Here is a 26,539-nt window from a genome sequence, read left to right on the forward strand (position 1 = left end):
CAGATCCCTCTGCAAAGCCTCCCTACCTTCAAGGAGATCAACACACCCGCTCAGTTTGGTGTCTTCAGCAAACTTACTGAGGGAACACTCAATCCCCTCATCCAGGTCGTCAATAAAGATGTTGAACAGGACAGGCCCCAAAACCGATCCCTGGGGTACACCACTGGTGACTGGCCGCCACCTAAATCTTATAATCGGGGGACCTCCAGTAAACTGTCTTCATTCTTGAGAAAAGCCAAAAGACATTATGCTCACCTACACCTCTCCGCCTGTTTGATGTGTGTCCCTGGTTTGAGGACTCCACCAGATCTGTGGTGGCATGGCTGCCTGCAGGATAAGACTTTCTCCAGAATCTTGTGCTAGAAAGGGAAAAGATGCCTGATTTCCTAAACAAAAAAAATGACATGACTGATTGTTTGCTGGTCAGGCCCTTGGACTTCTCATTTTCCTCAAGTCCTTTCTATTTTCACCTTCTTTCTGACCAGTGTCTTTGCAGAGGACTTTAAAAGATAGGATAATTAGACAGGTGAGGAAATGAGCTATCAGTAAAGCGGTGATCAGACTGCCCTGGACTGGTGAAATACGGTTACTTCCAGGTGAGGAAATGAGCTAGCAGTGAAGCGGTGATCAGTCTGCCCTGGACTGGTGAAATACGGTTACTTGTCAGGCAAAAATCCTGAAGCCCACTCCTGTAATGTTGCTCTCCTGCACATTTGCTCATGGTATACATCCTGCTGTGGCTCTCCATTCTCCATGGAATAACTCAGATTTATCACACAGTGGAGTGTCATGCATGAATATGGAGCTCACTTATTCCATGAAGGCTTTACCTACATGTTACCTACACCTTGCTCACCTTGGCAGGCGAGTAGCAGTTGGACAAGTGGACTGATAAAATTCAGGCTTTGTTATATTAAAAGTTTAGAGGAGCACTGCTGTCTTCATGAGTATAAATGTTTCATTTCCACCAAGTGACGTGTTATCCTCAACACGTGAGGAAGGGATGTGCCTATTAATATTGGTTGCACATCTGACTTCCCATGGGGGTAGTGGCATTAAGGAATGCTTAATAAACTCTTACATGTCAGGATTGTGATTTTGTTCTTTAATAAATCTGTGGACACAGCTCTGCCTGAACTTTTACAGCATCTAATCCAGACGGATCAACTGGCAGAAACAGGAAATCCACCATAGTTTACAGCTAATACGCCGATTTATTAATTTTCAGGTTCACCTAAACCACAAGGAGTTCAGCTTTAGCTATGAAATGTACTACAGGAATTAACATAATGAATGTAAGATTTTAGTTAAAGACATGGAGGTTGTACTTAAGAGTGTGTAATTACATATTCTTTCCTCTAAATGAAAAGGAAAGGGTAATTTATTTGTTTGTTTAAATAAGAGCTCAGAGTGAAGAACAAGAGGAGATGGGCCTAACCAGAACAATCCTTCACTCTGCAGTGTCTTCTTTAGTATCACATCATCCACTAGCTGGTGTGATGAAAAACCTTAAAGTTATGAAGGAACAAAATTGCAAAGGCTGTCATATGTCCCTATGCCTTTCAGATAACTGAGAGCTTTGGTTCTCCATTGGCTCAATAAATTAGTACAAATCCATACAAAGCAAGAAAAAAAGCTCTGTGCAGTAATATTGCATCTTGTGTGTATTACAGAACTGCATTTGGGGTCCCTCAGGAGGTTTTAAACAGCAAGACTGAGAGTTTTGGGGCTTTACCTTGTACTGCTCAGTGCTCTCTTTTTCATATCTAGAAGTTTTTGGTAGCATTCACTACATTGTTTATAAAAATTATCAGTCTTTGTGAAGATAATTTTATCCAGTGCCTGAAGGAGAAGATAGATACTGAAATTAACAGAACTGATTCTGTATCACCTATTGTGGCAATCATTTAAAAAAAAATCCCATTATAAAAGACCTAACTAATCTTGAAACAAGTTGGCTTCCCTCTTTCTCCCAGAAGTGTCTTTCTATTTCCTTTTATATTCTCACCTATTTCTATACTGCATGTGTTCTAATTTGTATTTATTCTTGTGCTGATAGACTGTGTCTGTACTTCTAAATTAAACAGGGACAGGGACACAAGGCACTACCCTGAACATGGACAGTTGTCCATAGCATTAAATAGTTAGCATGATCTGTGGTGAAGTATTGGCTCTGACCAAATAGTGCTGCCTCAAAATATGCCCAGGGATATGTTGATGCCTGGCCAGGGATGGTTCCCAGAAGATGTATGGATGCAGCCACAGTCTGGCTTGTGACTGTTCAAATGTGCAGATCTGAACTCTTTTTGGACAGTTGGCTTCAAGGATAAAGAATTGCTGGCTTTTTGTTTGCTAAAAAAAAAAGAAAAAAAAAAAAAGAAAAAAAGAAGGAGCATCATTGTCCTTTACCCTTAAAAGCTCTTCACCATCTCTAGTATCTTAATTTGTACATAGTATCTTAACCAAACCCATTTTTTTTTTTCTAGGACAAAAGAAACAAGCTCTTCTAGTTTCTGCTCATTTCCTGATGATCCTGTTAGTCCTTTGAATCTTTATAGTCTTGGGTTCTTTGTTGAGCATGAGCAACCAGAACTGTAGATAAGATTTTAGCAAAATTTTGTGATAGTTTTATCAGAATGACGCCCTGATACAATTTAAAACAATTGAGCCTTTCTTGTGTGGTAAGTTCCAGCTATTAGATTCCCATTTTGTAACGGACTGGCTTGTTACTACTCCTTCTGTACTTGACCTAGCACTTACACGTCATTCATGTTCCTTCTCCTCTAGTCCTCTATTCCACATTTTTCATACCTATTGTTCAGATCTTTCCCTGTATTGACAGTGCATCCTGAAGTTATAATAACAGCAATATCATAACCAGTTCTTCTACTGGCATTATGAATATTAAACATATGTGATCTAAGGCAGATTCTTAAGAAATTCATCCTTCTGCAAGTCTGTTGGTAAAGGTATTTTTTTCTGCTCTTACATAGACTTTTTTTTTTGATAGTTTAACTAAAATTTATTTCTGCCAACTGTTCTTTATTTTCATTGATTTGGGATGGAAAAGATCTTGCCCCAGGTCCTTGAGCCTTTAAAGGTGGCTACTTCGCACCAGTCATGAGTAGAAAAACATATTAATTGTCATTTACAGTACATTTAAGCAAATTCTTCATTGCTTAAATTGTAAAGGGTTGAATTTCTGAGCACTTGACAATACCAGAAATTTTCACTGCTGATGTAAAAATTTGGAGACTTTCACATTCTTATTAGCTATCCTGCCTATATCATCTTATTTATTAAAAAAAAAGATAAAATATTTCATTATTATTGTTCCATTCCTTGATTATCTTTAATACCAATACATTATTTTAATTTTTTCCTGATTCATATACTTTCCTAACTTTAAAAAAATACTTTTTCACCTTAATTTTTGTCAATACTTGTCTTGTGTTAATCTCTTTTTTATTTATTTATTTTTTATTTTGTTATGTATGGTTTTTACTTAATCTGAATATCTTTTAGTGGATACACTTCTAAATCCTCAGATGTAATGCACTGCCTTAGAAAAGTACCATTTCTTGCTGTATAAACTTCAGGTAGATTTTACACCTTTGGCTCAGAGACATTCCAAAACACTTTTATTTCTAGTCTCAACTATTAATTCCAGCTTATTAAATAATTTCCTGCTATTTAATGATGACTTGTTCCACTGTTATTTGTTACGATCAGCTTTTCTATAGCATCTTAATTATACATCAAAACAAGACTATAGTACCATTATGTCTTCTCAGTCAGTACTGGATAAAGAATCTGCTAATTATCACAGCCAGAACACAAGGTCATTAGTAGTATTTTTTATCCAACCTACTCTGAGCAGCTAAATTTTCTCATAAATAACAGTGTACTGTAATATTTCTCTAAAACTCGAAAGGTCTTTCTCAGCATCCAGATTTATCAGGGCCATCAGCAACTGACCCCTAGTTCGACTCCCAGTTTCTTTAATTGCCCTTTCCCGAAATGACGTGGAACCCAAGGATATTCTGTTTTCTCCAAACACTAGTTTTGTATTTCCTGATATGTTATCACATCATCAGCATGTTATGACATCCAGCAATTTTTACTTTTATTTTGTCTTTCCTATGTAGCTCATACTTTGTCTGGTCATGCTTGCTGAAGCAAGCTGCTTGGCCATCACTCTTATCAGTACAGCCTTTTCCAGCTTCTTGAAATCATACCTTTATGCTCTCATATTTCCTTCTCCATTGATAACTTTCTGATTTGCCCAGTTTTCCTCTTCCATTGAATTAAAACCACACTTAGAGATTGCATATGATTTCCCTGATACTGAAAGCTTCTATTAGTAGTCTTGGTATTAGCCCCTCAGTAATTAAGTGGAATGTAGTCATCAAGAAAAATCTCCAAAGAATAGATAAATGTTAAAACAAACAGTGCTTAACACTGCTTTTGTTCATTGCTTTACTTTCAGTCTTGTGCCTTAAAAATTTTTATTCTCTACAGATCAAAATCATCTGTGCCTGCACTGAAGTTCAGTCCTTTGTTTCATGTTCTAGCATGAATCCATTATTTTCCTGACAGAAGGTACAGTCAGAAGATTCCTCCCTGCTCTGTTCATGCTCCTTTTCAGCCTCAGGCCTGCACATTGCAACCTTTTTTCTGGCAGGCAGCCTAACTTACTGTGCTCTCCATGTTGATCTGGTGTCTCTTTCTCTTATCAAAGGGTTCCTTTATGAAAGGTTGAGCCTTGTCTTTCTCTGGTGTTGGAACGTGTCTATTGTGTCCTTCTGTTCTGCCTTCTTATTGAAGATAATTGTGTGTATCTTTTTCTACCCTGCATCTTCTGTGTATCATCCTCATTCCCTCTTCAGAACTGGTCCCTGGCTGTGATAATCTCTTTTACTTCACTAAAACATCAGACCTCTTTTTCTTCTTCTCTCCTTGATTGTTTGATTTCTTCCTTTCTAAGATCTCCAGGAAAGACTCCTCCTCCAAACTTTTCTACTGCATTAAGCCATCCTTTCCAGAGAGTCATGTTTGCTTGTTTTCCTCCTGGGTTATCCAGATAGTTTTGTACAACCTTTTTAACTATTTCTTCATTCTATTTTCTATTATTCCGTTGCATTCATCTGCATCTTTAGCTCCTGGATAGTCACTCCCATAAGCCATATCCTGGTGATGTTTCCTATGAAGTCAAAAGGCCAACGAAGGAGAAGAAAGATCTTCAAACATCTGTAACCAGTCAGGCTTTTTCATCCCTTCAACTTTCGGTTATCACTGTCATTGATCCCTCAGTAACCACTGGCATCATACTATCTTCTAAATATCTGATTCAAGATAGAGATGAGAGCCCCTCTATTTACTTATGCTTGTGTTTTCTGAGATTCTTTACTCAGAAGGTCGTTTTTTTAAGCCTTTTGCCTCAGTCAGAGACACTTCATGTAATCAGAGGTCAGTCAGTCGTGTTCATAGCAGGGAACATCTTACTCAATACGCCCTGCCAAGCTGCTTCCTGAGGCACAAGTCAGAGCCACCGCAAATGGGCTCTGAATGTAGACCAGAGAGCACACAATGTGCAGTTACAGTCACACAGGAGAGAGGTGCATTCACTCTTAAAAAAATTAGAAATTTCTTCCATGTCCAGAACCTGTCCTATGCAAACTGCCGTTTTTTTCCTGTGTGCTTAGCAGAGGCAGTAGGTTTTAGAATTCCTTAAACAAATTGTTAAGCCAGTAAACAACTGCAGATCCATCTGTAGATGTGGGAAACCTTTTAATATGTAACATAAAGTTTCCTTAACTTTTAATAATTTTATCCTAGACCTTTATTCTAGATGCTTGCAGAGCAGTGAATTGAGTGTGTAATGGAAAGCAAGTAATCTGAGAGTTTGCTGGACCAGCCCTAAGACCATAATATATAGTACTGTCAATCTTTATTTAATATCCCCTCTTCAATCCTTCAATAGAAATCCTTGAGAAAATGTGCCTTCAGTAGTTCAGCTCGTTAACTGTGAAAGTCCATGCATCTTTCAAAACGAGTTCCCCCTTTTTTCATAACATGCTGAAATGTGTATTGTCCTCCATCTCCATATTGCCCAGCTGTAATAAACTTTTTCATGATTCCTTTAGATTTTCAGTATACCACCTAGCCTTATTCTGGATAAAAACTTTTTATAAATTAATTTTGCACTTTATTGTCACAGGATCCCATATTTTTTCCTCAAATATAAGTCTTCTTAAGTCTTTAGCCCCATAGAACTCCTCTTACCAAAGGAAAGTCTAATGTACAGACATATACAAAGGCTGAATTAGCAAGGCTGTGATGGGTAGGTACTTTCAAGTAACTGAATATAATCAGAAATATTGGTTTCTAGAAATAGTCTCTGTGAGCATAGAGAGAAAGTTAATTTTAGTAATTCTATTCAGATCATTTGTAAAGTTCATATTTTAAAAGAGAAATTGATTTATATATTACTGATTATTCCTTTTCTGGTCTTGTCCAAATAACAAGCAAAGGACTACTTATTACAATTCATCATTCAGTTTGAGTTAAAATAGCTTTTGCTATTAAAAAAAAAAAAAATCCATTAAGGTTTTGCCTCCCTTCCCTTGAAAAACTCTATTTTTGTTGAACTTTCTGATTCGAGCATGAAATTGTTTAATAACAAAAACTTCACTATCAGTCTCACTGAATCATTCTCCATTGAGGAAAAAGGAAGTCAACTGTAAAACTTACAAGTGGTCCTGGGCAATTTTTACATTTTAAAACATAATTGCTTTTATAAAAATATGAATACTTGGTAATGCTGATCCAAGCAGTGGAATGCAAACAAATTACTGGATCTGCTTTCAGCAAAAACAGCATTTCCAACCTCTATAATTACTGTAGAGAGAATAGTAGCAGATAATCTCTGCTATATCATGGCTCCAAAATCACACATTTCTTGTGGGATAATATGGAATAGCATTTAATGACTTACAGATTCACATGAAATACCATTATCTTCACACTACATTTTTGTAGAGATAGGATGAAATTCCTCCCATCTGTATTAGGACTGTACTTATTTTATTCTGTTGACAGGAGGCAGAACTAAGTAAGCTCCAGTAATGGAGCTGCTCAAAATATTATTGTGGATGACATTTTTTTACCTTTATGTGTATGGAAATTTCCATACACTGGTTCCTGTCAGCACAGAACTTCTTTTACTCATACAAATTAGTCTTTTTTTTTTTTTTTTTTTTTTCACAAAATACTGTCGAGAGTTATATCAAGTTGACACAGAAATTTTCAAGAAATATTTTTCATTTGTTCTTCTGAACTATTCCTATAATTTACATTGAATATTTGTTCATTAACATAAATTCAGAACTTTTATAATAATGAACTAGAAAAAAGAGAAAATAAATGAAGAAAAATTAATAAAAATAAGAACAAAATTGTGTTCTGTGCACTTTTAGTACCCTTTAACATTGAAATGAACATTCATAAGTGACTTTATTTACTCTTTGAGCTGTTGTCCAATTAACCCATCAAAAAAAGTATCATGAACCTCAGAAACATTAGAGAATATCAGCCTTTATTTGCTCATTGTTAGAACAGATCAGTTTAAAGTTAAGACCAGATATTTCATATTAGGGATAAACCTTCATCAAACAAGATTTTTTTTTTGGTTAAGACTTATGTGTCTTGAAGTCTATTCCTAAATTTCATCACTTGCTTTCTGGGTAACCTTGGCAAGTTAGTTCACCTCCTCTGCAAAACATGTTTAAAGTTACTTAGCACTTCTTCTTCTTTCAATCTTTGAAATTTAAGATTGAAAATGCATGGTATAATACGACACATGTAAAAATAGTTTCATATAGTTCATAATATACAAGTTAATGTTGAACTGACCTCCCTCAGCTGAGCAGATGACTACAATAGGGCTGAAGGGACCGTCTCCTTTGTTGTTGTAAACACCAACTTTCACCTCAAAAGGAGTCAGAGGTGGCACACTTTCATCTCTGTAGATGAACTTTGAGGCATCTGAAGATGTCACCATTTTTTCCTTCCAGCCACGTGTTCCGTTGGGTCTGAAGGCTACAATATATCCAAATCCTTCTCCATTCTGAAACTCTTCTGACACTGGCTAAAAAATAAAGTTCAGGTGGTGATCAGACACGGTTTTACTAATTTAGAAAGCAGTCACTCAGTGGCTGACCATAATTAAGCTCCTTGTGTGAGTGTGATCCCTTAAAATTGCACTATAAGAGTTTTCTTATCATGCCTAGGAACGCAGAGGGACAGTTTCTTCTGAAGAACCTTGTAAGGGAGTTTCTTCATGTTCTCACCATAGTTAGGTTACTGTCCTAGGACTGAAGAAGCTCTTGGGCTTAGAAATATTTTTTCTTCTATATCTCCTACTTTGTGGTCAATACCTTAACCAGTGGTCTATTAGTGGAATAGCCCTTTCCGGTGACCTTGCTAGAAAGATAGAGCAACATATTATTAAGGGCTCCTAAAACAGGATGTGAGTGACGCTACAGTGGGACTCTCTTGGGTTGTAGGTGCCAGCCTGTCTAACTTCTGTATCCAACTGGGGTGTCAGCTCTTAGGGATTTAAGTCTAGGGTTCAGTTCGAGACTTAGGATATAATGTAATAAATTTAGTTTTCCTAACTTTCAACCTGCGTCTTGGTGAAAAACAAAAATATCTAGTTTGCTTTTCTCTTCTGAGAGGATCTGTGAAAGTAGCCATTTAAATTGGGACACATCTGCCATAAGCAGGCAGTCAGCAAAGGGATTTATCTGTTGAGAGGCTGAGCACTGCAAAAGCTAAATATTACATGTCCAGCTCAAGGAATGGAATTTTTCATGTTAATTTACGGCCTACATTTCTTATAAAGTCAATGGACTTGTTTAGGAATTCGGTTATGTTTTACAGCTGTCAACATACTAGGTCTATGGGAAATGCTGTAAAAAGATGTCTAAACTCCTGCTCTTGAAGTGTTCATCTTAGATCTGCAGTTAATGAACATATGAGTCAGAGCAGGGTGTCATGGTTTAAGGCCGCCCTACAGCCACCCAGAAACTAAGCACCACGGCAGCCTCTTGCTAAAAACTTCGTGGGCTGAGGCAGGGACAGGGAGGGTTCACTCACCACTCAGGGTCACGGGCAAGAAACAGACTTGACTTGGGAAAACACAAAAACGATTTAATTGGTTAAAAATAAAACACAGAGCAAGATATTGAGAAAGAGAAATACAACTTAAAAAGGCATCTCTCCCCCACCCCTCCCTTCTTCCTGGGCCCAAAGGCTTCATTCCTGATTTCTCTACCTTCTTCCCTCCCCCCCGCAGTGGCACAGGGGGCAGGGAATGGGGGTAGCAGTCAGTCCATCATATGTTGTCTCTGCTGCTCCTTCCTCCTCAGCGGAGAGCTCCTCACAGCCTTTCCCTGTTTCAGCATGGGGTCCCTCTTACAGAAGAGTCCTTCACAAACTACTCCAACATGAGTCCTTCCCACAGGGCTGCAGTTCTCCACTAACTGCTCTGGTGTGGGTCCCTTCCATGGAGTCATGGCCTCCTTCGGGCAAAGCCACCTCCTCCAGCGTGGGATCCTCCATGGGCTATATACAGGGTAGTATCTGCTCCATTGTTAAATCACCCTGAATTACCAAATTTCATAGACTGAGTGGGCGAGTGCAGCCACCTCTTCCAGTGTGGCGTCCTCCATGGGCTGCAAGGGAATCTCTGCTCCGGCACCTCCTCCCCCTGCTGCCTCTTCACTGACCTCCGTGCCTGCACAGTTGTCTCTCTCACATCCCTCTCCTCTCTCCTCCGCAGGGTCTTTCAAGGGCTCTCAGGCGGGGGCTGCGCTGGGTCGGCTGGGCCAGGGCTGTGTGGGAGGCTGGGGCTGCCATAGTGGGTTGGGTGCAGCTGAGGGTGGGCAGGAGCCGGACAGACCAGCTGGGCCCTGCCCAGGGCCACACCCCCACTCCCGGTGCTGTGGCCCCTCTTCAGTATGTTACTCGCAGAGGCACTGGTTGGCTCTGGCTTGGCTACAGGTGGGTCTGGCTTGGAGCTGGGGAAACCCCCATCAATTTCTCACAGAGGCCAGCTTGGTAGTGCTCCCCCCTGCCACTCCCACTATGAAAACCTTGGAGCCTGGGAACTCGTAGCAGTTATTTACATGAGCCATCGCTGTAGCCCCTCTCCTGCTACCAAAAAACCCACCACACAAAACCATAGCACAGGGGCACAGCGGACACCAAATTCTCTCCCCTCCACATTGCAAGTGACTGTTTCATCAGCAGGCACCTCACTCAGACATTTTCTAACCATCCTTCTGAAGCTGTGCACTGCGCATCCAAGAAAAATAAAATAATCATGTCTCCAATGGCAGAGGAGGCAAAAATAAGCCAGATTTTGTAATCTAGTGATTTGAGTTGCAAAGAAGGATGCTTGCATCTAGTTGTAATGCTTATGGAGTTGGCAGTAGACAGTTATTAAAAAAAACAGAAATACAAGAGAAGCAGCAGAACACTTGGGTTTCACTGCAAGTGCTAAATACACAGTCTGTGGATTAAAGTTGTGTGAATAAAATTTTTTTTGAACCTGCTGAGTATAATTCAGGAGCCTAGGTAAGTTAGTCTTTTCCTGAATTCCCAGAGACCCATATACCATCTCAGTATCTCTTCAAAGTACTTTGTTGAATTCCTGTTGCCTGTGTAAGTCCAATAAAACTTTTCTAGATTCTGCAAAAGCACAGATTGTCTGTGCTGGAGCTATGCCAACTTACACTGTGGTTGTGCCTTATGGAAATGCAGTGGATAAACCAGACAGCACAGTAGAGTTGTTGAGGTGCTATCCAATGCTCTAGGATTAGTTGATTAGCAGAAATTTCAACACTTTCCTTTAAGTGTATTTTTTTTTTTGTGATATGCTCTATCTTTTTACCATTTCTTGAAGAGAGACAGTGACTATAATTAGAAATGGTAGCAATCTTTCAAACTATCAAAAATGTAAATATACCCACTTCTCAATTTATGTTCAACACAGATGAAATACCATAAAGTTGTTGTGATCTTAATTTGATTAATGACTTTATGCCATTTAAGAGGTATATGAAACAAGAGTATGCTGAAAGTATGATACTTGGAAAAACAAGGCTAGGTATTGATGGAAACGAGTTAATCAGAAGCAAGGGAGAAGGACTGACACCTTCTGCCTTAATGGGAGTTTGCACTCCTTAGCAATAAGTGAAGAAGCATCAGCTGGATTTTGTGGATAAAAGTCAATTTATACTGAAAGTTATGTTATAGCAATTGCTAATTTTTAACTATCTGTTGTGTCTGTACTGCAGGGTGAGACACCCATGGGTCTTTGGTTTCTTTTGGAAGAAGACTTCGACCCCTGACAGAGAGGGAGATATAACATACTCCAGTAGTCCCCCACTCCAGTCATCTGGGGAATACTGTAAACACAATATGAACACTACACACTAAGATATTATACTAGGGACTGGGATTAGGTCACTTTACATCAGATACGGTTCTAGTCATCTGCTGCTTTTGTTTGGAATTCAGCAAATTCTCTCCCAGTAGGAGGGATGCTGCCATTTTTAGTTTGACAGTTATAAGCAAACAGAAATCAGTCCTGTTTCAGGTGTCTCAGGTAGCTGGTGTTGGGGAAGACAGACATGCAACAAAAGACACCCTCTTCAGATGTTTTAAAATTTGCCATTTTAAGCAGTTAATCAGAATTCTCTGTGTCTCTTACCATCTGAATCTCTCTTCAAGTTGGATAGGCTAAAATTTTTTTTCATTAAAACCCCATGTCTTTATTTGATGGAATTTTTCTTGGTTTTATATATGTAGTATAGTTTCTGAATCTACAACTCTTCATGATGAATCTAGAGGCTGTGACAGCTTCATAAAAAAAAAACAAACCTCTCTGTTCTACTGAGTTATTTATGATTAGCAGAACAAGCAACTCCCACTCCTCCAGTTGCCCACTGGCACCGTCATACATCTGTGTTGCATTTTGCATTACAAATATTTTCCCAAAATAAAGGTCTATTTCAAGTCTTCAGTTTTATATTTTTATGAAATACTTAAAAAAAATTCTTTCTTAATTTAAATTTTAAAAAGCTACAAGGCTTTCCATCTCTTTCCTTAGCTGTTATTTCATCTGATATAGCATTTACATAAGATCTAGAAAAGTAAAATCAGCCTAAGCAGTAAATCAGGGAGAAAAGACCAATGAATTGGCACAACTTTGGATCTACTACTAGGTGGGTAAGATTCACCATAATGCCTTCTGCTCAAACCACATGAAAATCCACATTACTTTGAAGCTTTAGAACATATTTGAAGAACAGTATTTTGTGTTCATGTCTTGCCAAGATTTGCTGTAAGGAAACCCCAGTACAGTACTCTTTATTTTGCCCTCAAAAAAGCAAACATGAAACAAGGCCTTTAATCAGAAAAGTCTCTTACCTCCCATGCTATTACTAATTCATGTCGCCTTCCACTTCTGCCACTTACATTAGCTGGAGGTGTCTTTGGAACTGTGAGTAAAAAGGAAAAATAAGACAAACTAAACCAGAATGTCCAAGTTATTGAAGTTTTCCCCATAGTAATGAGTTGCTGCAGAAGACATGAGGCTGTTAAATCAGAACAGAAGTAACAAACGTAGCAGTCTGTGGTAAAGAAATTTTGCTCAAGTTTTGTATCAGAGAATTCTACAGTCAAGCTGGTAAACTCAAAGATATCATAAGCTGACAAGAAAAATAATATTGGAATAAAAAGCTGCTTAAGCACTATGTCTTCTGCAGGTTAGTCCAAATTTCAATGTACAGGTCATCTAAGAGATAAAACAGGAATTTTCTTGTTAACATTTGTATTTTTCAAATTGACAACTCAAAATCAAATGCCACAGAACCTGACATATTTCAGACTTCATGTAAAATTTTAGGACATGAATAATACATCTTTATTATTTCCCAGGCCATTAGTGATTTAGAATGTTTAGTTCTTGTAAATCTATCGTATGCTTTACCAGGGAGCCAGTTTTCAGAAATTTTAAAGTAACCATCCTTAAACAGCCCTTATCATTTCTTGTGAAATGTTGGAAGTAGTACTACCCACAGTTCTGTAAAAACTGAGACTACCATTATGGCTTTAAAAGCACATATGAGCAGTTCATGAAAGTCCTTAAATGAAATTATAACTATCATCATCAGTATGAATCGGGTTATCATGTCTTGTAAAATTTTAGAAATCTTAATTGTTCCATTGGAATTGTATAATTAGTGCCCCCAATGAAGCTCCTTAAATGACTAATGTCTTGAGCTTATTTACCGTGAGTAGGTAATACTTGCATTCTTTATTTGATTAAATATTTCCTAAGCTATAAACTTTCTCTTTTCTTCCTTACAGCAGTACATAGGTCATTGGTAGAAAGGTACTGTGAGGCATTAAGTGTTAAGGCCTTATTGCATGCTGTTTAGCTTATTTATTGAGTAGCACTGTGCCTTTGAACTATACAAAAAAACCCCCACATTTAAATAAATGTACACAGTCCTCTCTGTTTCCCATGTTGATCATTACCAGATTAAGTTCAAAGAAAGTGGAAGTTCACATAAAATTTCAGAATTTGTTTGTGCAGTGTCTTTTTGAATGCTGAACTCCCCTTTAAAGAACATAAGCCCGATCCTGTTTTTTCTCATAAATGCAAGCCCAAAAACTTATGAATTGCTTCTGATTTACACTGTTGGAAATAGGGTAAAAGCCCTTTTATCTGTGGTTCTTACCAGACTAATAGAGGAGATTTCTATTGTGTGAAACATCTCTCTCCAATAACGCTGGGTTCATCTGTCAAACATGGTGCCTTTGACTTTTCTGTCCTTCCTTCCCTCCCTCCCTTCCTTCCTTCCTTCCTTCCTTCCTTCCTTTCCCCTACACACATACTAAATGGTTGTCCTGGTTTCAGCTGGGACAGTTAACTTTATTCATAGTAGCTAGTAGAGGCTACGTTTTGGATTTGCCCTGAGATAAAAACATCCTGATGATTTGTGTTGTTGCCAGGACAGTTAAGGACTTTTCAATTTCCCATGCTTTGCTGGTGTGCAGGTGCACAAGAGGCTGGGAGGGAGTGTACCCAGAGCAGAACCCATGATTACTCGCCTAGGCTGAGCTTTGGGGTGGGTCATCCCGTAAGAAGATAACTGGAGACATGAACTAGTTTAAACTAAAACCTAATCTCTACATGGAAAAAAAAAATTAATCAAATTTTCCTTTCAGAGTTGCCCTCTGGATTAAAAAATCTTCAGTGTGCAACACTGGGATGAATGTTCTACAGTGAAAAGATGCAGATGAAGAATCATCTGCCAGTTAATTAACATACAAAAATTATGATGCAATCTCTAATGGAACATATTTAAACCTTGTTTAGCACTCATTTTTCTCTTGCCTAAGACTTTTTTGGTTAGGTTATAAAGAAAAATGAAGCTTTTAGATGCCACATTACTGATGAGAGAGTATGCTGCACTGCTTTGAAGTATCCAGTGTGATGGACTTATTTAACCTGCAGTGTTCTCTTTCTAGAGTTTTCTCATTAACAGCTTTGCAGACTGAAACCCTACTTAAATGAAAAAACATTTCTTAAGAGAAAACCTTTTTTGCCTTGCACTGAGGTTATGTATTAGCAACCCTTTCAGCAGCATCACCTTTATATCAGTGTTATATCTGAATTTACTCACTCATAGCCTAAGTTTACTTCATGAAAAAATGTTAAAAGAATAAAACTGTCAAAACAATGAATTTCTTTTGCACCAGACTAAAATGTACATTCACACAGTGAAACTCTCTCAAATGAATAACCATTAAACGAATAAATGTGTCAAAGGAATAAATTTCCTCTGCACTGTACCAAAGCAGACAATACACAGTTAGAAAGAGACATTTTGAAATGAGTAACTGTTAAGTGGAGAAAACTCTTAAGAGAAAACCTTTTTTGCCTTGCACTGAGGTTATGTATTAGCAACCCTTTCAGCAGCATCACCTTTATATCAGTGTTATATCTGAATTTACTCACTCATAGCCTAAGTTTACTTCCATGCAATTAGTGACTTCCCAATCTTTAGGCTGTTAATTCTTGGCAGTGACACTCATGGAGATTCACTTGTACTGAATACACAAATATGATGACTAAACTTGGTTCCTGGGAACAGGATCCAAGTGCCTGGGGCACAAAGACATTAGGACCCCTTTTCTTTAGTGTTTAACAAAGCTGAGAAATTCAGTGTTGTATCTGCTGAATAAATACACCCCAACTAGTATCAAAGAGCTCTTTGCTATGTTAATGTCCCATTGAACATGAAGATGAGAGAATGTCACCTACCAGAAAATTAATCACTCTGGCTTAAAACTGGTCCTGAAGCTTGGAAAATGTGACTGTGCTTGATCATATGTCTGTAATTCTGATCAAAGCTTTCTCATTAGCCCCTTTGCCAGTTACCTGTTCTCACTTGTCTCCTATTTTGTTCTAAGACCTTAAGCTCTTTGGAATCAGGTCAACTCTTCCTTTCTTTTGTTTCTTCAGCCACTGGTAAGGTTGGGAGTTAAAAGCCAGGTTTCTCCATCATTCTGGTAATGCAAACAATGAATAGTACTAAAGACTGTGTTCTGAAAGACGTGGTGACTAGATGTAGTTCACAGTAAATAATGTGTGTATGCCGGCACACATTGATGTTTAAACCTCCACTTGAGCAGAAACAGCAGATTTAGTTTCTTGCTGTTTTCCATTTTCATGGAAGTACGCTGAAAATTAAAGTGAAATTAAACACTATCCCCTAAATGTAACAAAAAAAACTTCAAAAATTTTATCTAAGAGCAGGCACAAAGAATGTAGCCCTCAGCAGTCCTATGAAGCATTTGACAATATACTTACAATAGAAATGAAGGAAAGGTGTTATGGAAAGGTAAAGCTTATACATGAAGCCATGTCAATTTTTTTAATAATTCATGTGTATCTTATCATTACAAGCTAAATATGCATGAAGAGCAGTGGTTTTTGTTTAGGACAAAATATATGCACAGAACAGAGGGCTTTGTTTATGGTAGTAGCAGTCATAAAGTGCTGAATAATGCTGAAAATGCAACCTATATACTTTAAATCAATTATTAAGTGTAAAGTTTGGGGAAGCTTTTGGAAGTGGTAGGCAATATCATAGCTATGAAATCATGAACATTTGAGGTAGATGTTAGGATGTTAGCTTTCCTTCCACAGTTCTTCTTTGTCCAACATTTTGAAAACTGCTCTGTGCTTTAGGGTACTAGAATTAGGTTTTTCGTTCAGAGTTTTAAAAATTCATCTCTCTCACTCTGCATGGCTGATGGATTTTTTTTTTTTTTTAATGAATACTGTGGATTCTTGTAGACTGTAAATATTAGCCCATTCAAAGATTTTGGGTACTTACTTTTGGGCTAAATATTGACAATTATTAAATATTTCATTTTAACATTATAACAAATGAAACATAGTGGTTTGTCTTTTAAAGAGAGGTATAATTTGAATTTTACTTCAGCTTTATTTAAAAACAGAAGAATTAAAACTGGAAAGACAAATGAGAATATTGTGTTTTGAGTTGAGAGTTTTTCAATTTTTATCTAAAAATTATTATCTTACTTCTAATTTGCTGAAGAAAATAAAGAAAAATCTACATTTTGTTTAAAAACAGTTTTATTCTCCCCATTTTTACTTCAGGGAGTGAAATGAAAAAATCCTCTAAATTGCTCTGGCTCTAGATTCCTTTCCTTACAAAAAGGTAAATAAAATGTCACATTGAACCTGGAAAAAATGAAAATATTTGAAAAACACTTCATCCTCTTTTTAAGATTCCAATCTTGTAAAGAAAATTAAAATTGCTATTGAATGAATAATTAATAATTTTAAAGTTTTTCTGCTTTGTCTCTTTTTTTCCAAGGAAATGTCGAGTGGCTTTTTTCATTTCTGTGTGTTTTGTTTATTTTGAAGAGAAATGACAGATTCTTAACTTTGCAGTGTGTCTTAATTTTTGTGCAGAACAAAAGTATTTTGCAGCCAAAATTATAATTGATTATAGTATTGCTGTAGAAACACGTAGCTAGACTTAGTTGCTCCTTCAGCTTTGCAATCTGAGTAGGTGACATAGAGGGAAGACAAAGAGAAGCAAAGGCCTTACTAGCCTCCTGTTTTCAGAGCAAGAAATGCTAATGTGAGCTGCCCAAATTTACAGACAGTTTTCTGATAAGCAACTTAGTCCAAATTTCCCAAATGCCAATTCTAACTTTAATCACAGTCTTTCTTACTCTGCTTGAATCCTGTATTCATTAAAATATTTTCCACATGGATTTTTTTTTAATAAATTCTGAAATATCTGGTCAAATAAAGTGAAAGGAAACAAAATGTTGCTATTGGTACACTTTTTGGGGAGATGAATTATTAAACTTGGCTTTAGTCCTTAAGAAAATGTTTGCTCAAGGTACAGTTGCAGTTATTTATTTCTTTTAGAGCTTTTTATATCTTTTAAGATACATATGTAGCTTGAAAACCAACTCTTCTTAGCTGTGGAAAAGGTATGGGTGAGGGGAAAAGGGTTTGTCGCCAGCTTGGCAGAACTTGCTGATGTGAGGACCAAGGCACAACACATTCAGCAGTATTTTTCTTCTCAGTTGTTTTCCTTTATATATATATATGTATATATATCCTGCAGTACACATCTCAGAAACAGACGGATGTTAAGTGAAAACCCTTTCACTGTGTGAAAGGCCAGCCCTCAAGTTCTCACCCTCCCAGGAAAACATTTCACATCTCATCTGTTCAGCATCTCAGAAGCAGATGATACACTGTGTTCAACTACAGGAAAACAAGGGTGTCGCAACTGGTGTCACGATCTGAATTTCTGTTCTCATTTCCTCTGTATTTTTTAATGTTTGTTATTTAGTAGGAGATGATAGAATTCAGTTCTGTTCACTGATAATAGTGTCATGCATGGCTATGGGACTCAGGCTGAATACCCTCCAAATCACCACATATAGGACTGAAATCTCTATTGCTGTGGCATATATACCAGAGAACCAATTCCTTAGCATTCCTGTTATGTCTTCTAGTAGCACACACGTTTGGATTCTTTGTCAGTATATACTGCATGCTAGTTCGAGCCTGCAATATTACGTGTTAGTAGCCTATTTGTTTTAAATATACCCATGCAGTCAGTGACTACCGTTTACCTTCTCTTCTCCTTTTGTTTTTTTCCTATGGAAAAGCACATTTTCTACAAAGGTTTTAGTAGCCCACATAATCATCTCCAAATGTCACAGATACAGCAGGTTAATAATTTTTTCTAGAGCAAAAATAGTTATGATAATGGGAAAAGCTGAAACTTCTTTTATACAGGTCACACACAAATAAAACACCCCCCCCACACACCCCCCCAAGCCCAAAACAAAGCCAGTCTAAAACAGATAACTTTTTTTGATGGAACAGGGGCATTTCATGTTATGCTATGAAGAAATTCTAGATGAGAATAAAATCCACTTAATGGAAAATAAGGACTTATTAAAAATAAAGCCTATGTACAATCTGCTCCTAATAGAGTACATTACACTGTTACCTCATAAAGTCATGTTTGCATGCATGATTAGCAGGTTAAACTTTGATTCTATGCAATTTCTCTCTCCCCATGTTTCCCCATGAATAGATAATGTAATTGATGCTTTGCCCCCAGGCTTCAAATGCCCGACTGCCTTTGTGGAATGCCAGACATGTTTAAGTTCATGTTATTGGCTCTTTTCACCTTGTGGACCTGTAAAATATGTATCAAGGCTAGAACTGACAGAAATGCAGCAGCTGGCTATAAGTTAGATGTGCCAGAAAATTGCGGTATTATCCATTCTGATGAAAGTAGCTATGAAAAGCAATCATGTTAACTAAATATGAACTAAGTAACAAGCTTAGGGTTTAATTAGAAAATTAAAGCAAGTGGAAACCTGTTTATTATTCTGTTGATTTCCTTACACCATCCCGAGTATTGTTTCCGTGGGTATTTTTAGATAATGGGCTAAAATAAAATGTTGTTACTACCTTGGGGAAGAAGTGATAAAATAAGTGATAAAATAAGTGAGGTGTGGGGAGAGAAAAAGACTTTAGTCTCCAGTCAAATTAGCTTGTGCCATTAAATTACAGATGCTGATTTCCATTTCAATATAAAATAATGGAAGCAGAATCACACATTTGCTGCCTCTGAGGATTGTCTACACAGCTATCATTCAGCCTTGTGGATCTAAGCATGAGCCACAGTCACCTGCTCTGCTGGCAGACTGATATTTCTGGAGTTTTACCCGGTGGAGGGACACCCTGCCTGTTTTTGCTTGTGGACCACATCTAACATCACTGCAAACAGCCAGGTTACTCTGCCTGGGTCATGAATAGAAAGGTTGATGCTGTGTTCTTTCTGAAATATAATATTCTTTCAAATACAAGTCTTTTAAGAATTCAGATCACGTGCTCACATGCCTGTATATTAGAACTGAAGCCCATGTTAACAGAGATTTTCCCTTGAAGCTTTCAGACAAAAGATTAGTAATAGAGAGATTCCGAAAAATAATGGGTCACTGGGTACACAAAGCATAAAACTTAGTAATAGAGAGATACTGAAAAATAATGGGTCACTGGGTACACAAAGATAGATATTAATGTGCTAATTTGGGAAACCAAATCTGAAACCCTTTGACATCTGAAAACTATACCAAGGGTGATAATTCACACAGTCACTGAAAGCTCTCTCAGAGGACAGAGCTAAAGAGGCTCTGGACTTCAAGAATATCTGGAGATCAAGAAAAAGTGGTGTCCTGAATGACAGCCTCTGTCGTTTCAAGAGTGTCATAAAAATTATAAGCAGCATGGTATTTTGCAAAGAATTTTATGTGTAGCAGGGTTTTTTCTTTGATTGTTTAAAGCAGAGTCCATTGAGTTGTTCCGACTTTACAACTCAAGGTTCTAACAAACTGGGAAGTTATATCTTATTGTAACTCCCATCTTCTCACTCCCTCTATAGAATAAAAAAATAAGACTTCATCTATCTTTTTTAATTGAAAAACCCCCACAAACCCCAAAACCATTCACAACTGAAACAGAAACAAAACTTTTTCTTAAAGAAAGTCTTTCGATATTGAGGTGATGGCAACAGACTTCTGCTGTACTATGCCGTGTTTAGCAGGCACACCACATAAATTCAGCTTCAAGTCCTCTGAAGGCTGTTAAGTTGTTTTACTGGCACCTGTCTGCATTTCAATGTCATGCTACAAAACACTCCCTTGTAACATGACATTTGTGCAGCTGTAACTCTGTTAGCAAAAAGGTGTTCCTAACTGGGAAACTGAAAGTGCAAGTAATCATCTAGTGTGTCCTTTTTCCTATTTGAACTAATATGTTACTGATTTATTATCCAAGAAGATCTGTACTGGAGTACAGATCATTGCTACTGGAGTTAAAGACTCTGTTCCTTCTGATGGCAGCAATAGTGGAGTATTACCCAGAAATAAATTCTAATCCCTGGGTGAAAATACACCACACACTGCATGTTTTGTCTGTTCTGTAATTTTTTTTTTTTTTTTTGCTGACCATTATTATAATTTGTCAGTTCATTTTTACAGAGGCAATGTTGCAATGATTGTCCAAAGGAATATTGAAAATGGATGTGCATGAAGAAGAATTTCACTAGAGTTGTAGGACTATATGTTAATAAATATAGCCTTTGGTTAGTAAACAGTGAGGAAGAAGAAGATGGAACCTAAAAAATACGAAAGCTAGATGAAATCTAACATTTTCAAACTTCAGTTTGTGAGAAGAATGTTTGCTCACACCTTAAATACATCTGGTTGATTAAAATCCTAAACTACCCTTTCAAAAACAGAGAACATATTAATAAATCCAAAATAACATAATCCCAGGGGTGCAATCTATTACAGGATAAACTTCTTCCAGGATGTTTGTGTCCTCTCTGATAGGTACCACCTGAATAAATAGAGAAGCTATTCAAACATTTGGGTCCAGCAGAATGTTCACTGCCAAAGAAATGTGGTACAAAATCAAGGGAGGAATAATGGTGGTGAAATAAGGGTTTTTTGAAAATCATTTGAGGTGAAAGTAGCCTGTGTTTTTTGTTTCATTTTCCTTTCCTCATCTTCTTAATGGAACAACAGATGTAGCATCTGAAGCTTCTGCTATAAAGTTATTGAGTTTCACGCTGTGGGGACCTTGCAGAAGATGAGGGGGTGCTGGAAAGGAAACATCCTTCTACATGTGTGAATGGGAATCAAACCATTTCAGTGTGGTTCTGTGATTGCATAGTGACATTTAATGGCAGCTAGCAACTACACAGTTATTTAAAGCAGAAAAAGAAATATGTTTTATTACAACTGAAGATAGGTTTGTTAGACTTAATCTGAAACAGTGCATCCAGTTTTGGGTGCCATGATGAGAAAAACATTGATCAACTGGAGCAAATTCAGAGGAGAGTACTGGGATGGTGAGGCTGAAACACTTGCCTTGTGAGGAGAGGCTGCAGGAGCTGGGCTTGTTCAGCCTGCAGCAGAGATGGCAGCGCCCAGTGCCTACAGGGAGGTCATTGATGAGGCAGAGATGGGTTCTACATAGTGACAGAAGGTGGGAACACAAGAGACAGTGGTCATAAGCTGAAATAGTGGGAGTTCTGGCTGGATATATTGAAAGAAAGGTCACAATGAGATTAGTTAACTGCTGGCACAGGTTGCCCAGGGAGCCTGTGCAATCTTCATCCCCGGAGCTTTTGAAGACTCAACTGGACAAAGCCCTAAGCAACCTGCTCTGAAGTCAGATTACCCAGCTTTGAGCAGGAGGCTGGACTAGAGACCTCTTGAGATGCCCTCCAGTCCCAATTATTTGTTTGATTCTGTGGTTCTATCTAAAAAAATCAGCCTGACCTTTCTTCTGGAAATGTTAATAGGTGGCATATACACAGACCAGTTAACTGTGAAGCTCAGACACAAGATTAACATATCTTAAAAGACAAGAATTTTATTTCAGAATGAGAGAGGCAGACACGTTTTGGCATTGACACTTGTAATTCTTATAATCTGCCTTAATGAGCAGACAGAGTGCAACACAACTGCAATATTTGTCCAGAATATTTACAACTACAAAACCAGTTATACTTTCAAATTCAATTGTAATGTTTGATTTTGGCACACAACCTATTCTGTGTGATTAATAAACTACTTACAAATTATTCAACTGAAGAAACATCAAAACAAAATGAAAACTGTCTAGACCTCCTGAGTCTCAGATTCACAATTCTTCTTTGTCTCCCTTCATTCTGCCCAAGTTACTGTCAATGATTCTAAACTTTCCAAGACCACTGTAATTTGCAAGAGAACCACATAGGACATAAAACGTTTTTCCTGGGCTCCTACAGTACCATCCCAGTCAGAAATATAATGAAATTTTAAATGCAAGTAGAGCAACTTCCCATGGCTCCTCTATCTCGCTGAAAAAAACTTCTGAGCACCTTCAAGGAGATAAATTATTAGGAGATAAGGGGGGAGAGGCTGCTTGGGAGCAGCTGTTTGAAGAGATTGAGAAGCAGCCTACAACTGAAGAGCAGTGCAAGCCTGCCAGAGGGCAGGCAACGATGGCTTAAGCATAAGATGAAGACTAAGGCAGCCTGGATGGATGAAGACAGTAGGGAATGAGTTTATTTGAAATTTCTGTATATTAAACAATATTTCTGTTATTGAAACAAACTGGCTCCCCATTACAAATAATATCACCCAGTACCAGTAACAACTGAACACAAAGATGTGTACCAGGGAGAAGAGAATAGGTCTATTATTATATGAAAACAGTTTTTGTCACTGGTAGTCCTGGAAAGTTAACCTGTTTATCCTCTTGTTACCTGCTTCGTTGGTTCTGATCACTCGCGATGGTGCACTTGGGTCTCCGGTTCCAATTTGGTTGGTTGCTACTACTCTGAACTCATACTCCACCCAAGGGTTCAGTTCGACAGCCATAGCAGACTCCATGTCACCACTTATCATATCTGGAACTGCAAACAGTAAAGAAATGTGCAGGTCACTCAGAAATCAGAAGCTCACATGCAATGTCTCAGTGGCAAATGATACAATTTGGCCATTAGAAATGATAGACACCAAGGATCTAATATGTCAGAAATCACAGCTAGGTTTTCTGATGCTGTGGTACTCCTGAAAAGACACAGACTGAAGGATATGGGGGAGAGCTTTCTGCTTATTCACAGATGCATCATGGCAGGTGCCTTTGTGTTGTCCTTTCAGAGCTGTTGCTAAGTAACTTGAAAGGAATGAAAAAAAAGAAAAAAAATCAGTGCTTTTAATTTATCATTGTTCTCTTAAGAGTATCTGTTCCTGCAGTTGCCAGTGGTTATTACTGTGATGAGCAGGAGTTTTGAACAGTCTACTTGTGCTGTTTGAAAGTTTTTCTCACCTGTTTTTACGGTCTGCCAGCCAAGAGAAAATGGACTGCGTGCTTGCAGGTTGTAGAGGGAGATAGGGCTGTGATTGTCTGCCCCAGGACTCCAGGAGAGTGTTGCTGTGGTGTCTGTAATTTCCTCCACTATTACAACCCCTGGGGGACCAGGAGGACCTAGAAATAAAGTGGAATAATCAAACAGAACACACCATCATGGATGAGCAGCAATAATACAGGAGACGCATTCTGTAGGGACCTGGTGGACTTCAATATCCGTGAAATACAAGGGTTAAAATGCACACTATTACAGCACAGAGATACTTCATTTCCATGATTTCTGCTGGTAAAATACAATTGTTTCTACTCTTTAAATGCTGTGTGGGTGAGTATCAATCAACTTGTCAGAGCGACAAAAAAGAACTGGAAATAGAAACCGATTTAAAAAAAATTCTCTGTTATAATTGCTCTGAACCTAAAATTAGAGGAAAAAAAGAGCAACTTTAGGAAGCATTCAGGGCAGACTGAACAGTTGCAATCACATCTTCTCTTTTCGTGAGACTTGTCAGCAGAAATAGTGATCAAAATGAAGCACAGGTGGATGTGCTTCTTGAAGAACAATATTACTAATAACTGAATAAAGAATAAAGCATTCATCTTTTTTTCTCAAATTCACTCATTCAGGGAAACCACCTGGATTACTCTCCTGCTGGAAGTCCATTGACAGTTTGGTTGAAACATATTAAAAACAAAACAAAATTGAAACTCAAACATTTTGAAGGCTGATGATTACTACGGTTCCATTAAAAACAAACAAAAAACCCACAACAACTTCTCACTTCAGAAATGAAAGGATTATTTATTCCGTTCGACTGCATCCAATGAGAATATGCTAATCACTGTTTGTATAGGCCATGTGATTGATCCCATAAGTGAGGTCTCTGGTAGCAAACATGACTTTGCAAAGAACAATGCAGCCATACCATCTCAGTCCCACCCCCTGTTTTCTACTTTAATTCTTCCTGATGTTGATATCACTGGTGTTTTAAAACACTGTCCATTTGCACCTGCCAAACTGAATTGGAGGCAAGGTTCTCCTGGTTCAAGATCCTCTTCCACAGTTGTTGTAACCAGGTGTTCCGGGGAAATATGCATCTCTGTGTTGGGTAAATGCAGAATAAACATCTCTCCTGTGGTTTCTTATACTTAAAAGCTTATACAAGTCCTGAAGGACAGCACTTAATACGTCTTTCAAATATTAATATTATTAGTACCTATAATTATTTATGAAAAATCTGGATTTTGTTGGCATCCAAGACCCTTCTGACTCTTTTCCATCCTTCTCTTTTTGAAGGCTGAAGTTTTGCTTCCACTCCTACACAGATGGAGGACTGTGAAATCAGACATGCACTGCTGGACACTTTCTTTTAAAATGAAACTGCAGGAAGGGTGGTGATGGAAACAGCCTTATTAATAGAGAGCAATTGCTGCTACACTTTTGCAGTGGCCCAATGTCGTTTGCATGTATCATGAGCTGTAGTGGAGCAGGTCCTTTGGACACCTCCATTCCTGCGAGCTGTGGTGAGCGGTGTGGTCCCACTTGCTGAACTGTCATTGCTCAGCACATGCAGATCAGGGTGGCAAATATTTGGGTCTGGTGCCTCCATTTAAAGTGGCAGCTGTAGCCAGGATTTCTGCATTACTCAGCCCAGCATTATTATATTTTAGTGCTATTTCATGCAATCAAATCTTTTGCTGGCTAGAATCCTTAGTCCATGAGTAGAAACAAATTTATCTGAATATGAAAGGCTAGAAAAGCCCATTAACTGAAATATTTTTAGCTGCTGTGATTTTTTGTCATTTGCAGCTGCAAACAGCTTCATATTTTCTGTGATATGCCTTCAACAAAAGCACATTTACATGAACTATGACAACAGTATGATCAGAATTTTGTAATAGTTGGGCTCAATAGCTTCAGAGTGACAGACAGATTAAATCCTTTAAACGAGAAAGCAATTTATGCTATTCACTTGCCTCTGTTTGCTTGGCAATGATCTACAAGGAACTAATTGACATTAAAATGACAGAAATATACGGCATTTAGAAATACTATCAACAAAAAGGCAAATGAATGTTTGAAACTCAAGGGATTAAATTCCTTCCATTCCTTGAATAGAAGGAATTCAGTAAAGTTTAGTATTATGGTTAAATGATGGAAGAAGCTTGTCTCTATAACACACTGCAGTCCTCTTCACAGGAGCCCAGGGTACAGTTCTGGATTATTGGAAGAATAAGGTTTTCCACTTCCATGGTTAGTGAGCAGCTTCAGTGGTGGGATTGTCTCCTCTTCCCTTGCTCTGCCTGCTCAGCAGTCCTGACTTTGCTGCTGCCAGTGCCTTTCATTGAGCGACAAACAGTGCTGGGATAAGATCTTGTGACTCTTGGTCTTTTGGAGCCACATCTTCATTTGCAGTTGAAAGGTCCTGCTTTTCTTCCTGGGAGAAAATGTGGCAGAAAGATGTGTCCTCTGCACTCCTGCCTTCCTGCCAAGTGTTTGCTGTTCTTTGATGGGAAGCACCAGGACAGACCTTCATCTCAGAATAGCAAGTCCTGGGGCTAATTTAATAAAACAGGGTGATCTTCAATCTCTATCATCTATTGTTTCAGGCTATCTGTTGATGTAGGAAAACACTAGTGAAATTTTTATTTGTAGCCATGAGGGAAAGTTTAAAGGAAATCTGGGATCTTGATGCAATCATATGCTTTCACTGGGTTGCAGCCCTAGGCCCAGAATTATGTCATGGTCCCAAGCACAAACAAAATTAAAGGGAAATATTTTAGTATTTTTCCTCTGTGATAATATTTTTCCCATGCACACTGAATATTGTTCAAGAGTTTCTAGCCACTGTATTATAAGCAAAAGAACAAATGTCTTGCTTATATTAAAGGATGTAAAATATATTTATGCAGATGTCTCCTGCTAAATTCTCAGTATATTTTGTTGTCACAGTTCTC

General features: G+C 38.0%; 1 protein-coding gene across 1 annotated transcript in view; it reads right to left on the reverse strand.

Annotated features, from left to right (window-relative positions):
• The window catches only part of CNTN5 (contactin 5), a 186,763-nt gene that overhangs the window by 17,381 nt on the left and 142,843 nt on the right, over positions 1–26,539 (reverse strand). The window contains exons 11-14 of the mRNA XM_010080210.1: positions 23,543–23,701; positions 22,977–23,126; positions 12,499–12,569; positions 7,915–8,149 (exon numbers count right to left, since the gene is read on the reverse strand). Of these exons, the coding sequence (XP_010078512.1) occupies positions 7,915–8,149; positions 12,499–12,569; positions 22,977–23,126; positions 23,543–23,701 (615 nt within the window). The remainder of the gene's footprint in view (positions 1–7,914; positions 8,150–12,498; positions 12,570–22,976; positions 23,127–23,542; positions 23,702–26,539) is intronic.

This window comes from Pterocles gutturalis, unplaced genomic scaffold, assembly GCF_000699245.1.
Source record: "Pterocles gutturalis isolate BGI_N339 unplaced genomic scaffold, ASM69924v1 scaffold3154, whole genome shotgun sequence".
Classification (NCBI taxonomy): domain Eukaryota; kingdom Metazoa; phylum Chordata; class Aves; order Pterocliformes; family Pteroclidae; genus Pterocles; species Pterocles gutturalis.